The following is a 14,869-nucleotide window of genomic DNA, read 5'->3' as shown; positions in this document are numbered from 1 at the left end:
GACGGTACTTTGCTCATTAATTAGTGTATGTGTTCACACAACATCTCATGTCATTATTTTTGTTTTTGTTTTATCTTTTTACAGAACATTATAACTACCCATCTTCAAATATAAATTCAAGTTTGCCTCTCAATGTGGCACATTCTTCATTGTCAACTCCATGCCATGGCCTCCAGACATCTAATCCAGTCATTTCAATTGTTCCATCAACTAATCATCCTTCAGGATACGGAGGCCACACTGACAGTGGCACCGCTGGATATTATCTGCCTCCAAATGTCAGACCTAATGGAGTGCCAGCATTAGAAAGCCCTAGAATTGAAATAACATCATATTTGGGACTACATCATAACAACAACCAGTTTTTCCATGATGCTGAGGTGGAGGAACCTATTCCAAATGCAAAGAGATCACCTTCCACAGCAACTTTGAACTTACCAAATATTGAGGCTTATAGAGACCCATCTTGTCTCAGCCCAGCAAGTAGCTTGTCTTCCAGAAGTTGCAATTCAGAAGCCTCTTCCTATGAATCCAACTATTCTTATCCTTACACTTCACCTCAGACCTCTCCTTGGCAATCACCTTGTGTATCACCTAAGACCACAGAAACAGAGGAGAGGTACCAACGAAGTTTGGTAGCCTGCACGTTACTTAATTCACCCAGACATTCTCCTTCTGCATCTCCCAGAACAAGCATTACCGAGGAGAACTGGCTGAGCACTAGGAACTCAAGGCCATCTTCACCCTGCAACAAGAGAAAATACAGTCTGAATGGAAGGCAGACATCCTACTCACCGCACCATTCTCCAACACCCTCGCCTCAGAATTCTCCAAGGGTTAGTGTGACTGATGAAACCTGGCTGGGAAACACTAACCAGTACACCAGTTCGGCCATTGTAGCCGCTATCAATGCCCTCACCACTGACAGCACAATAGACATGAATGATGGGATTCCTATCAAGTCTAGGAAAACAGCACTAGATCACACTCCGTCCATGACACTCAAGACTGAACCAAGTGGTGATGATCAGGGGACCATATCACCAACAGCTGACTTGTCACCAGAAGAGTTTCCAGGGTTTCAACACATCAGAAAAGGAAATTTCTGTGATCAGTATCTCTCTGTGCCACAGCATCCTTATCAGTGGGCCAAATCAAAGCCATTGTCCCCAACATCATACATGAGGTACATGGGGGGCGGGGAATATATGGTGAAATTGTTATCTTTTAAATGCTATCTATTAAAATGTACTTTCTCTCCTTTTTTCCTGATCTGTGCTCCCTTCTGCTAATTCTTCTGTTCTTTTGTAATTCTTTTGCAGTTTTGTATACCTAAAGGGCCACCAAATATAATTTCCACTGAATTTAATTTGAGCCAGTCCCATAGCACTGTGTTGTTTTCCAATTAGTTTTCAGATTGGTCAATAAAGACTGTTTCTTCTGTAGGGTCTTGGCTTCCTACTTGCCATTTTGGGTTTGAGGTGTGTGTGTGTGGGACAGGGGAGGTGAGTTTTGTTAACTCATTAAAAGAAAACCCGTATAAATTCATTTGACAACTTTGCTCAAAATGCAGTGGATGTGAGATGGGTTAGTTTCTATCAATGGAAGTGGGGAAGGGCTCAGTAAAGATGGAGGGGATAGTATCTGTTCCCCAAAACAGTTCTCAGTATACCCTAAAAACCTACTGGAAAGCCCTCCAGAAATGGTTTTCAGGTGACACCAAGAAGTACAGGGAGGAGAAGTGGGATGGGAGGAGATCTCACACAGCAGAGCCAGGAAAAAGGTGAATCTAGGCCTTTGAAGTTATATAAGTAACACTCACAGGTAAGCACTCTAAATAACATTCCAGTAGTGTTGTATATTTGTTAAAATATATTTTGTTTACTTAAAGTATTTTTTACACCACTGTTCAGCTGAAATTGTTCTCAGAGCAGTTTACAGGCAAGTGGAAGAAGTTAATTTCTCTCCACAGTTTTCTAATCCAGAATATATGACAAACAGACAAAAAGGGAGGAGAAAGCAGGAATTCTTTCAAGTTAAATAGAAACATTTATACTAACCTACTAGAAAGGCAATGCTGCAAAGAGTGGAGGAGCCTGAGGGAACTGATGTTTCAGCAGAGTTGATAGAGGTTCCCTGGCAGGGGAGCTGGTGTCTTCCATGTCTCTGTGTTGGTGAATGCACTCCAAATTTTAGTTTGAACTTCAGAGGAGCTTTCCAAAGTTTCCAAGATATTTTGATGACAGAATCTATCTCCTTTAAAATTCAGAAGAAAATCTGGATCAGATTCATCATCTTACTGACATGGAAGGTTGCAGCCACCACTGTGGCCTTGCTTTTCATTTCTTGCTGCAGTTTGATGGAAACAGTAATATAATTTTATAGACATTATAAAAAGACAAAATAAGGTGCAATGCACAGTGAAATAATGAAAGCAAATCCATCCTTATACTTTGATAGTTCTGTTCTGATTTTTAACATCCAGATCCTTGTTTTTATGTATTTTGCAGCCTTTTCCTTCGGGCCTTATTAAGACAAACAGACACACACATGTAGTCCCAGACACACACATTGTGGTAACCTTTTAACTTCTCTTTACTCCTTAAAGTTGTATCTGAAGTTTGCCATAACATAGACAAGTTGGAAATTCTTCTTTTCAGAGCAGAGGGCCTAGTAATATTGCGACATTCTCCTCTTGTTGCCTCTGTAATGCTGCATTTGCACAGTTAAAATTAGAGCGACAGCTGCACTTGTTCCTGGAGAAGTCAGATCTGGCTATGGTGACACACGTCTTTGCTACATCCCATTTGGACTGTTGTAATGCACTTTACATGGGGCTGCCTTTGGATACTGTTCAGAAACCTCAGCGGGTCTGAAATGTTGCAGCCAGGCTGCTGACCAATGGCTGGTTATAGGAATCATAGCAATAGCTAGTAGCAATAGCAAGTACATTTCTATACCGCTTATCAGTGCACTTAAGCACTCCCTAAGCAGTGATTCCCTTGGTGAAACAGTTTCACTGGCTGCCGCCTCATTTCTGGGCAGAATTCAAAGTGTTGATTTCCCCTTTAAAGTTCCCTTTATATTCAAAGTGCTGATTTTTTGCCTTTAAAATTTATATAAGCCAGCTCAACATTTTGGCTTATATAAAATTTATGTAAGACATAATGTTGCAATATTACTCACCCCTCCACTTTTAAGATCTTCAGGAAAATATTTTCTCTTGGTTCCACCATCTTTGCAAGCGTGTTTAGTGAGGACACAGGAGAGGAGATTGGGGACGTGGCAAACATATACCATGGCCCCAGAGAAAAGCCTGTTTTGCCAGCTCCACTGCTGCTCCATTGCGGCTTCATAATGCTCCAGTGGCATGCGGCATGTAAGCGCTGCACTGCTGGAGCGTCATAAAGCTGCCCCCGTCTGGACTGCTGGGCAGCTTCAAGCTAGCTTCCTGGAATCATTGGGATGTGTGGTGTCCAAATGCCACACGCTCATGACGCCTGGAAGCAGGCTTTTTGGGGGGCTGTCTGTTCCAGCCTCAGTTTCAACTTATTTTGTTTCAATTGTTAGCCATCAGATTCCTCTGCTAAATGATCTCTGATATCAGTCAGCAGAAGACTATTTCAGTCAACATAAGATGCTTGTGCCTTATTCCTCAACCCCTTAAAGCTGGCACATATTTGAGTTAGGATTGCACTCCTACAGACACTCGTAAATACCTTCCTTAATTTTTTCCTGCCTCCCTTCATCGGTTGTTTCCCTAGTTTCATATTTTAGGCTTGTACAGTGAGCCCTTCCCTTACGTAGGGGATCCGTTCTGAATGTGAGGGTTTGTGTGTGTGTGTGTGTGGGGATTGTGGTCCACAGAATTGAGCAGTGGGAAAATATGTTTCATTATTAAATTTCTTCATTGTTTAGATGACAAAATCCATAGGTAGATGGCTCAACATTTATAAGAATGAGATTTGTTAGTCCTAATGACTGTAACATACATTTAAAGAAATAAAATTCTTTTCAGAGCCTAGGGCCTCCCTAATTGAGTCTAGCCATCTAGAATGTAATTTTCCTCTCTTTCTACTACCTTCTACCTTTCTTAGCTTTATTGTCTTTTCTAATGAGTCATGCCTTCTCATGATGTGGCCAGAGTACAACAACCTCAAGTTAATCATTTTGGCTTCCAGGGAGAGTTCAGGCTTGATCTATTCTAGGATCCATTTATTTGTCTTTTTGGCTATCCACAGTATCCTTAGCACTCTTCTCCAGCACCACATCTCAAATGAGTTGATTTTCTTTTTATCCTCATTCTTTACTGTCCTGCTCTCACATGCATACATGGTGATGGGAAATACAATGACTTGAATGATTCTAACTTTAGTCTCAGTTGTATATCTTCACTCTTTAGGATCTTGTCTACTTCTTTCATCAGTGCTCTTCCCATTCCTAGTCTTGTTATGAATGCAGTCTACAGTCTGATCAGTGTTTGATCCAAGGTCTGGGAAATCTTTATAATTAGTTCAATTTCCTCATTATCTAGGTTGGATATATGTAGATCCTCCATGGTCTTTATTTTTGTTTCCTTTATCTTCAGCAAAAGCCTGCCTTTGCACTTTCTTTCTTGACTTTCCTTAGTAATTGTTCCAAATCTATTATGTTTTTCACTAATAGTATGGTGTCATCCGCATGTCTTCAATTGTTGATGTTCCTTCCTCCTGTCTTCACACTTCCTACTTCTAAGTGGGATGAGATGATTAGACCAAGTTAAATCTTTTATTATTCACTGATTTACAGCAAATTGTGTTATGCTTGTTTTTTTTAATGCACACACATTTTATCATCTGCAATTAAAATTAATACAGTATTCCCCAGCCTGTTAATGAAAGTGAACGGAATTCCAGTATTATGTGCATAATATTTTTCCACTGTTTTGCTTTTGTGTAAAATAAAAATATGTTTCCTGGTTTTCAGGATCTTTCCATGTGATTTCATTACCAGGCTTCAGGACAGCTGGAAGCTACTGTAAAAGTGTGATTTTAACTTATCCTACCAATCAAAGGCCCTTGACCATGCTTCCTCCAGCCCATAAATACTTTTCATTTTATATGTATGAAATAATCCTGGGCAGTTGAACACAGCCATCAGCACAGTCACGAGATGTGCAGTTGAAATGGTTCTTTCAAATTCTCCCCACCTTCAAAGATAATCATCTGCCACAATATCCTGGAGACCCGTTACCCCACCCCTGGTTATTTTATGCATCTGTTCCATTTCAAAGCTTATATTAGGTTCCAGCAAATAATACAGATTCCAAATTCCATCCTGTCATAAGCATTGTTTCCTAAAACTTGCATTATCTCTTCCTGAATAACAAAAGGGAAAAAAAGTCATGAAATAAAAGGATGATTGGAAAATTCCTAAATCAGTAGCTGTTTTCACGTAAACCTTTGGTGGTATGGATGGTTGTGCTTCCCTTTCATTTGTCAAGAGGAGCTCCTTTTCCCAAAATGAACTTCTTACTTGGATATAACAATATGAATGGTTACAGATAAATTTTATATTTATGCTACAGTTTTACTGTACAAAGCACTTAAAAGTAAACTATTGACAACAATCAGTGAGTGCAGATTGGGAACAAAAATAGAAGGTGGGTGAATTCTTTAAAAAGCTACAAACTGAGGGCCATTTCAAACTACGCAGATACAGCAGTGTTTTTCACTTTAGCTGTTGTGGCTTAATCCTGTGAAATCCTGATTGGCAAAGCACTAGAATTCTCTGGCTAAGAATTTTAAATACTCCTCCCTAAACTTCAGATCCCAAGATTCCACTGATTGGAGCCATGGTAGTTAAAGCACAAGATAACAATATAACTTAGTGTAGCGTGAAAGGCTCGTTAGTTCATTTCACAAGAGAAAATGTTTTTTTTTTTTTTAGTTTTATGCAAATTCCCAGTGGTGTCTGAAATATTCTGCATAATTTACCTTCACAATAAAACTGAGATGCTAATTGTATGAAACTCCCCTTTCTCAACAATCAAAAGTTTAGAGGAAGGAGAAGCCAACCATTTATGTGAAAGTGGCTTCAGCACTGTGACATTTTATTTCCCTGGGAGGAATAGTATCCACAGGCAGCAAGCCCTGCTTGGGAATAACTGTGGAAGTCACTGACTTTTAATTCTTTGGAGCTATAATATTCTGTGGATGTCCTTTGCACGCTTAGCATTTAGACTCTGATTCTGGATTGATCCCAAACATCTGGGTACTGTTTCTGCACAAAGGCCCACATTCAAAGCTCTGTGTATGGTTGTATTTGTGTGCATTTAAGTTTCTGCTCTGTTTGCAATCAGGTAGCCTTTAATCTTGTATGCCAAGTTTTAGCACGTAGAAAATGTTTACAACAGAACTAGTTCATAAGGGAAGTATTGATACAAGCAGATTAATAGCCATGTGAATCATGCTGCTTCCAGCAAAATGGAATAACTTATCTAGACTTCTACATCTATGATGGAAAATACTCTTGAGGCAAATGATTATAGTCCAGTGAAGCAGAAGGGAAGCTTGAATTATTTCAATAACTCCTTCTGAGCTTTTGCTTAAGTGTGTTTGACATGGAATTGTTCTGTAATGTAACAGACATGAGATATTGTCATTTTAAGTGTCACAGAGTTTGCAGTAACAGTTATAATACTTAAAACTAAAATCCTGAAACAACATTTTTTATGAGGAAGAGTCATTCTTATGAGCATAGGCCAGTGATGGTGAACCTATGGCACACGTGCCAGAGGTGGCACTCAGAGTCCTCTCTGTGGGCAGATGTGTTGTCACCCCAGCACAGAGTTTGTTACTAGAAAGCCAGAGGGACATGGCACTTTGCAATAAATAAGTAGGTTTTGGGTTGCAGTTTGGGCACTCGGCCTCTAAAAGGTTCACCATCACTGGCATAGGCTTTTGGGTTTGCATATGTTCAATAGCTTGGAAAAGGTTAGTTTTGGTCTGCAACTTCCATAATCCCTTAGCCAGCATGAATATTCACATTCTTTGAACTACAGTTTAAGATAGCATTAAGGTAGCATTCCTAAACTTTGTGCTCTCTCTGCTTGTTCTATACTAGTAAGCATGTTTTAAGGCTCTTTCCTGTGAAAATCAGCCAAAAATTTTATCCAAAAGTGACCAAATCACTAATCATAGTACAGGTTGAGTCTCCCTTATCTGAAATTCTAAAACCTGAAATATTCCAAACCCTCTTTTTTTTATTCATGAGTGGCTGACACCTTTGCTTTCAGATGGTTCAATGTACACAAATTTTGTTTCATGCAAAAGTTATTAAAATATTGTATAAAATTACCTTCAGGTGATGTGTAAAGTAAATGAATTTTGTGTTTAGATGTGGATTCCATCTCCAAGATCTCATTATGTACATATATGCAAATACCAATATTCCACCCCACCCCCCTAAAAAAGTAAAATCCAAAACACTTCTAATCCTGAAGCATTTTGTATAATGAATGCTCAACTTTTATAATAAGTTCAAAAGCAAACTGGTGTTGGTATAATTTTTTGAACATTTTGTATGAAAGTAGAATGCATAGGCTACTTAACTTTGTACTCTTGCTGTGCAAATGTAATTGTGTTTCAGTATATGGATACATACATATACACAAACACATTCATGACTGGATGATCATTAATTAATTAATAGGAATCTTGTTGTGACTTGATAGCAGTTGTAATTTCATAGTTGTTTACGGCTTAAGTATAGTGGTTCACCAGTATTTTTGGTTTTGATTGAAGAATATCTTTTTCATGACTCACATTTTATTAGATGTCTAGAACAGACAAGAATACTCAGCACCTGGATTTAAAAAAAACTAAGAACAGATTTACTTTTGCATCATTCTTTTTGAACGACATTGTACTTCTCTCTCCAAATAGTACTGTGAGACCACAGGGTCACATGTTTTATATCTGGCTGTATTTTATCAAAAATACTTTCTACCAAAATTTATTGATATGGAACACTTCTTTTCTGCAACACAAAAGGTGATGAATTTTCATGCTGAATCGTCAGTCATGCCCATTAAATACATTAGATTTGGTACTTCTCCTCTGTTACTGATGTCAAGGCAAGGAAGATCACTGCACAAGCATGGCTTCAGTCTTAAAGGCAACACTGTCTCTTCTCAAGACACCTTGGTTCAAAAGGAGGAGCGACAGTATATCTGTGCTTCTGTAATATTTCCACATAGGATGGAATTAATGATCAGCAGGGTACAATATAGCCCCCATGCTGCTGGGGTTTTTCGGAGTTTCTTTGGTGGAGCGCGTCTAAATGCTGTGCCAAAGAAATGGCATGATGCTGCCTGCTGTCTGGCTGGGCAGGTGATGTGATACTGGCATTGGGGTGGAGTCAGGGTGTGCAGCGTGCAGTCGCCACACTCCCACTCTACCCCAATGCTGGCATTTGTCGCTGGTCTGTTTAGCCCCTAAATTCACAGTGAGATAATCTAAAATAGCGGATTTGCTTTGGCAAACCATAGACCCTTTGTTAAGTGATAGAAGTTCTACCAAGAAAATTACATTAACTATAATTCTAAATTTATTTATTTAATTTTAATCCTTGATCATAAATCACAATGGAATTCTGGTCATATCTGAATTGTGGAGCAGCCTTATAGAGGAACAAGCAGCTATTTGATGTTTAATGGCACTTCGGTCTAAGATGAGAACAGAAAACTATGTATCCCCATCTTTTAAACTCCCTTTAAAAGGTAAAGGTTTCAGAATTTGTGGTGGTTGATGGATTAATACTTTTACAAAACAAGTACTCTGGAAATATCATAATCTAATAGGTATTTTGTCCTCAAGGGGAGGGGAGAAAATAGAGAGAGATCCATCATATATGAACTTAAACATAGAAGCATCTGTTTTGTAATATGTGATGATCATGGAGATATGCAGCTGCTCTGTATTATATGAGTGATTGTTGCGGTGAAGCAGGGGTCCCTCCAGATAATTATCCAGGAATTTTTCAGATGACAGCATCTGTAGTAAGGAACAGGGAGGGCCTTATGTGCTTGCCAGTTGTGCTTGAATGAGAATTCTACACTTCAGGCTACCCAATGCAATGTGGAATGAAATAGCAGTCTTGGCACTTAATTTAAGAAAGAAAGAAAGCTGTCCCGTATTGCCATTAAAAAGATTCAGGCTGCAGACATCTGGCCATTACACACTAACATTTCATCTAAAATTGGTATCCTGCATTCACTCATATTTGTGTTTCAGTGGTACAGGTAACTAAGGTATTGGGACTTCTGGGTAGAAACAAAAGGATCTAACTATGGTAATGTCATAAATGCTTTCACCTATTAAGTTCTAAATGACTTGGGATCTGAGCACCGGGACTGCCAGATCTCATATAAGCATAACTTCTCATAAAGATCTGCCATAGACCTGTCCACACTGCTCCCATGAGACACAGGGCCTTTTCTGTAATGGCTTGTCAACTGTGAAATGTCCCATTCTTTTCCTGTCACATTTGCTCTGCATCTTCCCTGATGTCTTTTATACACTGTCTTGAAAACACTACAATTTTTACTGGATTTTTAATTGGGTTAGCAACTTTTTACATTTTGTTATTGCTTCTGTTGTAAGTAAGTCTGTGCTTTACAGTCTCACTGTGCTAACAGTGCTACACAGAAGTACATATCAGGGTTAGTCTACAAACTCTTTAAGTGTGAAGTTCTTGACAGTTACCCAAGTTAAAAGATGTTTATGTTAGTGATGATGAAAGCAAATGCATAGTAAACTGATGTTTGGAATAAATGTAGTTTGAACTGATAATCTTCTAAACCAACTGTCTGTTTTCACTTCCCAAATAACATTCTCGACCCCCTGCAACTCTTAACATTTTATACTTAAAGTAGTATCTAACCCCTTCCAAAGAGAAAACTCAAAGAAGCATGTTGATTCCTATCCTGGTTTCCTGATATTGCTCATATTTCTGCCTTATTTTTTTGATGTCCAGTTCTTAATGTTGCCTCATAAAACAGCTTGAAGACTGCTGTTGAGTGATGGGATATACACATATAAAGTCAGCAAATATGTGTGTAGCCCTTCCTCCCTCTCCAGCTCTGTTCTGTCACCTGTTCTCCAACTCAGTTCATAAGAAGTAAAGTTAAGTCAAGACATTATGTAGAATGAGGCTGTGTACGTGCAGTAGCATGCACTAGAATACAAGGACAGGCATCAGACAGACAATTTTAGGTCCCTCCAAAACAGGTTTTGGGGTTGATGTGTGGAAACCACTTCTCCAATGGGGTGGACGAAGGGTGGATGTGGCACTGTCCTGGGGTTGAGAGTGGCTCCTGCTTCCTCAAATTTGCCCATGCTTTCACTAGAGTGTTAGTCTCATACATTGGATTTGGCTTCCAGTACACTGCTGAAAGATTGTTTATCATGGGTCATAATATCTGATAATATGTCAAAACTCTGTGGGGGGTTTTTGTTTTTGTTTTAAGGAATACATAGTATAGAAGATATTGCCACACATCTGATGTGAGTTTGATATGTGACTGATGCAAGACCTATTTTGTGCTCTGTAGCTTTTAGTGTGATTAGAGGAGATACGTCTTAATGTAAGCATCCTGTATCTTTACTTAAGTATAGTTACTTTACTATGTGACTTTAAAATTACTTTACTTAAAGTAAAGTTAAGTAAAATTCCTTAATCTGATATCCTTCAGATATATTTGGGCTCAAATAGACAGCTCAAAAGGGCCGCTATCAGGCTGTGTTGGGGACATGGCATTCAGATGATGTATGCCCCGAACGTGGCTGGAAGCTGTTCCCTAGTATGCCTCTCCCAAAAAGGAGAGTTAACATACTGCTTCTTTTTGGTGCCTGGTTCAGGACCAGATTGGGGCTGGGTGCATGCAGTTGCTGTGGTCCTGGGACAAACAGCAGTGGTGCAGTCCTGGCGTAGACCTTTTGCGCCATCTGCTTCACCCTGAGACAACCATTTTAAAAAGCCCAGGCTAGCACAGTCATATATACTTGTGGGTATACATCAACATTTTTTAAACAAATGTCAGCTACAGTATCATTCATTTTGACATCTAATTCAGCACTGTCAACATGGTTGAATTATCTTGTCATCCAAAGGGAGACTGTTAAGAGCTAAGCACCTAAAACTCCCTGCCTAGATAGACAAAACTCTCAGTTATATTTTTGCCAATATTTGAATTTTTCTGTCAACATAGGGGCAAAGCAGATGGCCATGAAGGAGCAAGCTCTGGTCACGTTTGGGCTGCAATTGGTCCAGAACCATGGTGACCTCACAACCCGCTCCCAAACTGGGCTGCCACCTGTGGTCCCAAGATGCACTGCCCAGGAGCTAGATTAAAACATCTCCTTTTTAATCTGGTCTTTTGGACCATAGGGTGATGTCAGAGTGGCTTCTGGCCCCTTTGGGGCATATATCATGTAAATGCCATGCCCCCAAAGTGGCCGGAAGCTGCTTCATTTAGCTCATGTGTTTCCGGCCTTAATGAAGAAATGTACACATTTTGGAAATAATTTATCAAAAAATAAGTTTAAAATTTTCATTATTGCTAGTGCTTAAACAAAAACTGAAACTGGATGAATGTAAATGGAAGAAACTGAAGTACTGATACTCCCTAAAGGCTACTTCAGACTAACATCGCACTTATACAGGTTTCTCCCCACATCTCTTACAATCCACATGTGTATTTTCTGATTAATGGATTAATGCATTGTTTGTTTATTTATTTATTAAAACAAAGCTTAAAACGTTTTCCATTTTGTTTAAGCATCTGGTAGCATGTGGCTGATCAAATCTCTGGCATCCATAAATCTTCATAAAATAACCACTACCTTTTAAATTACTTATGTCATACCATTATCTCCACTGATGAAATTTCCAATGTAAGATTGTGAAGGATGAACTGCTAAAAGTGGCCTCCAAAGTAATAGTGCCAGATTCTTGTGGTTTATTATAGTAGGCTTGACATTAATATTTAATCCCTGTTGTTTTCCATTACAGTCCATCCTTGCCTGCTTTGGATTGGCAGTTGCAATCTCACTCAGGACCTTATGAACTTAGAATTGAAGTGCAGCCTAAGTCCCACCACAGAGCCCATTACGAGACGGAAGGCAGTCGAGGGGCTGTCAAAGCGTCTGCTGGAGGACACCCAGTGGTACAGGTAATAGCATTTCTTCTGGCAGTTAAGGTTGGTTGTTTTAGCAGGAACACACATATACATACCTCTTGGAGAACCCAAGTTTTTGGTGACTTGGTATGATCAGCTCTTTCTTTCCTTTGGACTAGTGAAGACTGATCTCATATTGCTTGAAAGTACTTGTGAAGTGATTTGGATGTTGGGATATTGTTTTGGGAGACCAGGGTTTGAGTCCCCACCAGGCCATGGAAACCCAACTAGATGACCTTGAACACGTCAGTTTCTCTCAGCTTTAGAGAATGGTAATGGCAAACCTCTTCTGATCAGATCTTGCCAGGAAAACCCCATGATAGGTTTGCATTGCATAATTAGGCAATGACTTGAAGGCACACAACAAACCTGGTTGCACTGAGTTAACTTTACAAGCAAGTTGTTGTCATAACCTCTTGTAGTTGTTATCAGAATGTTTCTGTTTGCTTGTGTATATTGTTATTCACCCACTTTCCTTGTGCTCTAGAAGGAAGAGTGTCTTGACACATTATTCAGAAGCTTTTAGTGATATTTGATATTTCAGGATTGTTTTGCAAAAAATATTGTTTGTGCAAACTATAATGTTGTTGCACAAAAGTGTTACATTTGTAGAAAATAACATTTTAATTGTAGAATAAAATATATTTTGCATAAATATGCAATTGTGAAAAATTTCATCTGTGGAATATTTAACATATGCAAAATATTCCACAGATGAAATTTTTCACCAAATCCCCAAAAGTATAAAATTATCAAATAATGCAGAAAACTCTTCATGTGTGAAAATGAACTCAGAGAAGATTTACACTGACAATAAGAAGTATGTGAGAGGCTAAGCATCCAGTGTATTGTACTCCTGTTCTGAGTTAGGCATGCTTAGACCCATTACTTTCAGTGCGCTTAAATGCACTCAACTCTGTATGGTAGCAAGCTACTTGTCCTGTAGGCCCATGTCAGAAGTCAATGCGATTGGGCTCTCTGATATCTATCCAAAGTGCCAGTCACACCCACCTACACTTAGAATAAAACTGATCAGGTTATCTTCCAGTGGAGCGACTATGGCGCCCTCGAAAGGCCAGATCAGGGCTCTGGCGTGAGGACTTAGTCTGCATTCAAAAAATAATTACTCAGAGTCTCATTGCAATGTAGACCATTTATGTCTTCTTGTTTAAACATATGTATTTACATTAACGTTAGGCAATGTAGCATTTTCATTCACTGAATAATTGCTTTGTGTTGGGAAATCTTTGTGTTGGGTGGATTGGGTCTTCTTTCATTAATGTTTTCTGATTGGGTTGCACTTCAGAAAATGAAGATAAGGTGCTTTCTGGTCAGGATGATTCAAAATGGGCAAGGAGCCTTCTTTCTTTGCTTCTTCTCTCACACTCACTCAGCCTTGCTTGGTGCTATCATATATCATCAGATCCTCCACAACTGAAACATGAAATTCTATCTATAGGGAAATTTATTTAAAAATAGCAGCATCTTGGTTTCTGAAATAATACAAGAAGTCTCACTGATGTCTATGACCACCTCCTTCCACAACTGATCTGATTACAACAAATTGATGTAAATCATGGTGTAAACCACTTTTCTGAAGGACTCTAATTTAATTATTTAAATCACAGTTTAAATCGCTGTAGAGCGGAAGATTTGATTTAATTATCTTTTTTTGTAGAACATTGGCCTGTTACAGACAGCCAAAATAAAGCTGCTTCGAGTCACAGTGGAGGTATGGTGTTTCAATGATGCATGCGCCTCAAGAGTCCAGAAGTCGCACCAAAGCCACGCTCCAGCCCTAAGGACTGGAGCATGGCTTTGGTGTGGCGTCTGGACTCTTAGGATGCATGCATCATTGAAACACCATACCTCCACTGTGACTCGAAGCAGCTTTATTTTGGCTGTCTGTAACAGGCCATTGTTTTTTAATATAATCTTAATAGACACTATCTATTACACTTATAGAGAGGCAAGATCTTGATAGAACGGGAGAGTCTGTGCTTCATGTGTACTTACAAAATAGGACTGATCAACTTATCTCCCATCTTCATAAACTCTCTGTTAATGTTGTCATAGAATAGAATGAGATGTTGTATAATTAGTATTCATGATGGTATCTTTGATCTAAGGTCCTTTTTTTAGAGAGTGTTTTAAGAAAACCTTGAAATTTGACTTGCTTCCTGTGGAATTCTGGGATTTGTAGTTTGAGGAGGTGCTAGAGCTCTCAGGCTCTGGCTGAAAATTCTAAATTTCCCTGCCTAAACTGCAAATCTTAGGATTCCACTGGAGGCATCCATTATTATTATTATTATTATTATTATTATTATTAACCTTTATTTATAAATCCATAGCATTTAAAGTGTAATAATAGTAGTTCTTTAACAGTGTAGTCTGGTATTGTCCTTACATGAAGTGCATCATATTTCTAATGTTAAAATTGTGTCAATTGTGTCAAATGTCCTAAATTTAAAAGACCAGATTTACAATTCACCTTGCTTGCATGATTATCAAAAATGGTTTATAATTAATAAGTCAGGCTTTTTGGTCATTCATGCATCCCCTTTTCTTCTCCCTCCAAAGCCAGTAAGTTAGGAAATCTTCATTTAGTCAAAGTTTTAGTCAAGGTTGTTTGTCTATTCTGGTTGACAG

The 14,869-nt window shown here is 38.8% G+C and overlaps 1 protein-coding gene across 4 annotated transcripts in view; it reads left to right on the top strand.

Annotated features, from left to right (window-relative positions):
• The window catches only part of NFATC1 (nuclear factor of activated T cells 1), a 155,240-nt gene that overhangs the window by 31,902 nt on the left and 108,469 nt on the right, over positions 1-14,869 (top strand). For all 4 annotated transcript variants that reach the window (XM_089516901.1, XM_089516900.1, XM_089516899.1 and 1 more), the window contains 2 exons: positions 85-1,186; positions 12,055-12,214. In XM_089516901.1, the coding sequence (XP_089373027.1) occupies positions 85-1,186; positions 12,055-12,214 (1,262 nt within the window). The remainder of the gene's footprint in view (positions 1-84; positions 1,187-12,054; positions 12,215-14,869) is intronic.

The sequence above is a fragment of the Sceloporus occidentalis genome, unplaced genomic scaffold, assembly GCF_023333645.1.
Source record: "Sceloporus occidentalis isolate IW3139 unplaced genomic scaffold, rSceOcc1.0.p SCAF_3, whole genome shotgun sequence".
Lineage (NCBI taxonomy): Eukaryota > Metazoa > Chordata > Lepidosauria > Squamata > Phrynosomatidae > Sceloporus > Sceloporus occidentalis.
The sequence above is the reverse complement of the archived record's forward strand: the minus strand, read 5'-3'. Positions and strand labels throughout refer to the sequence as shown.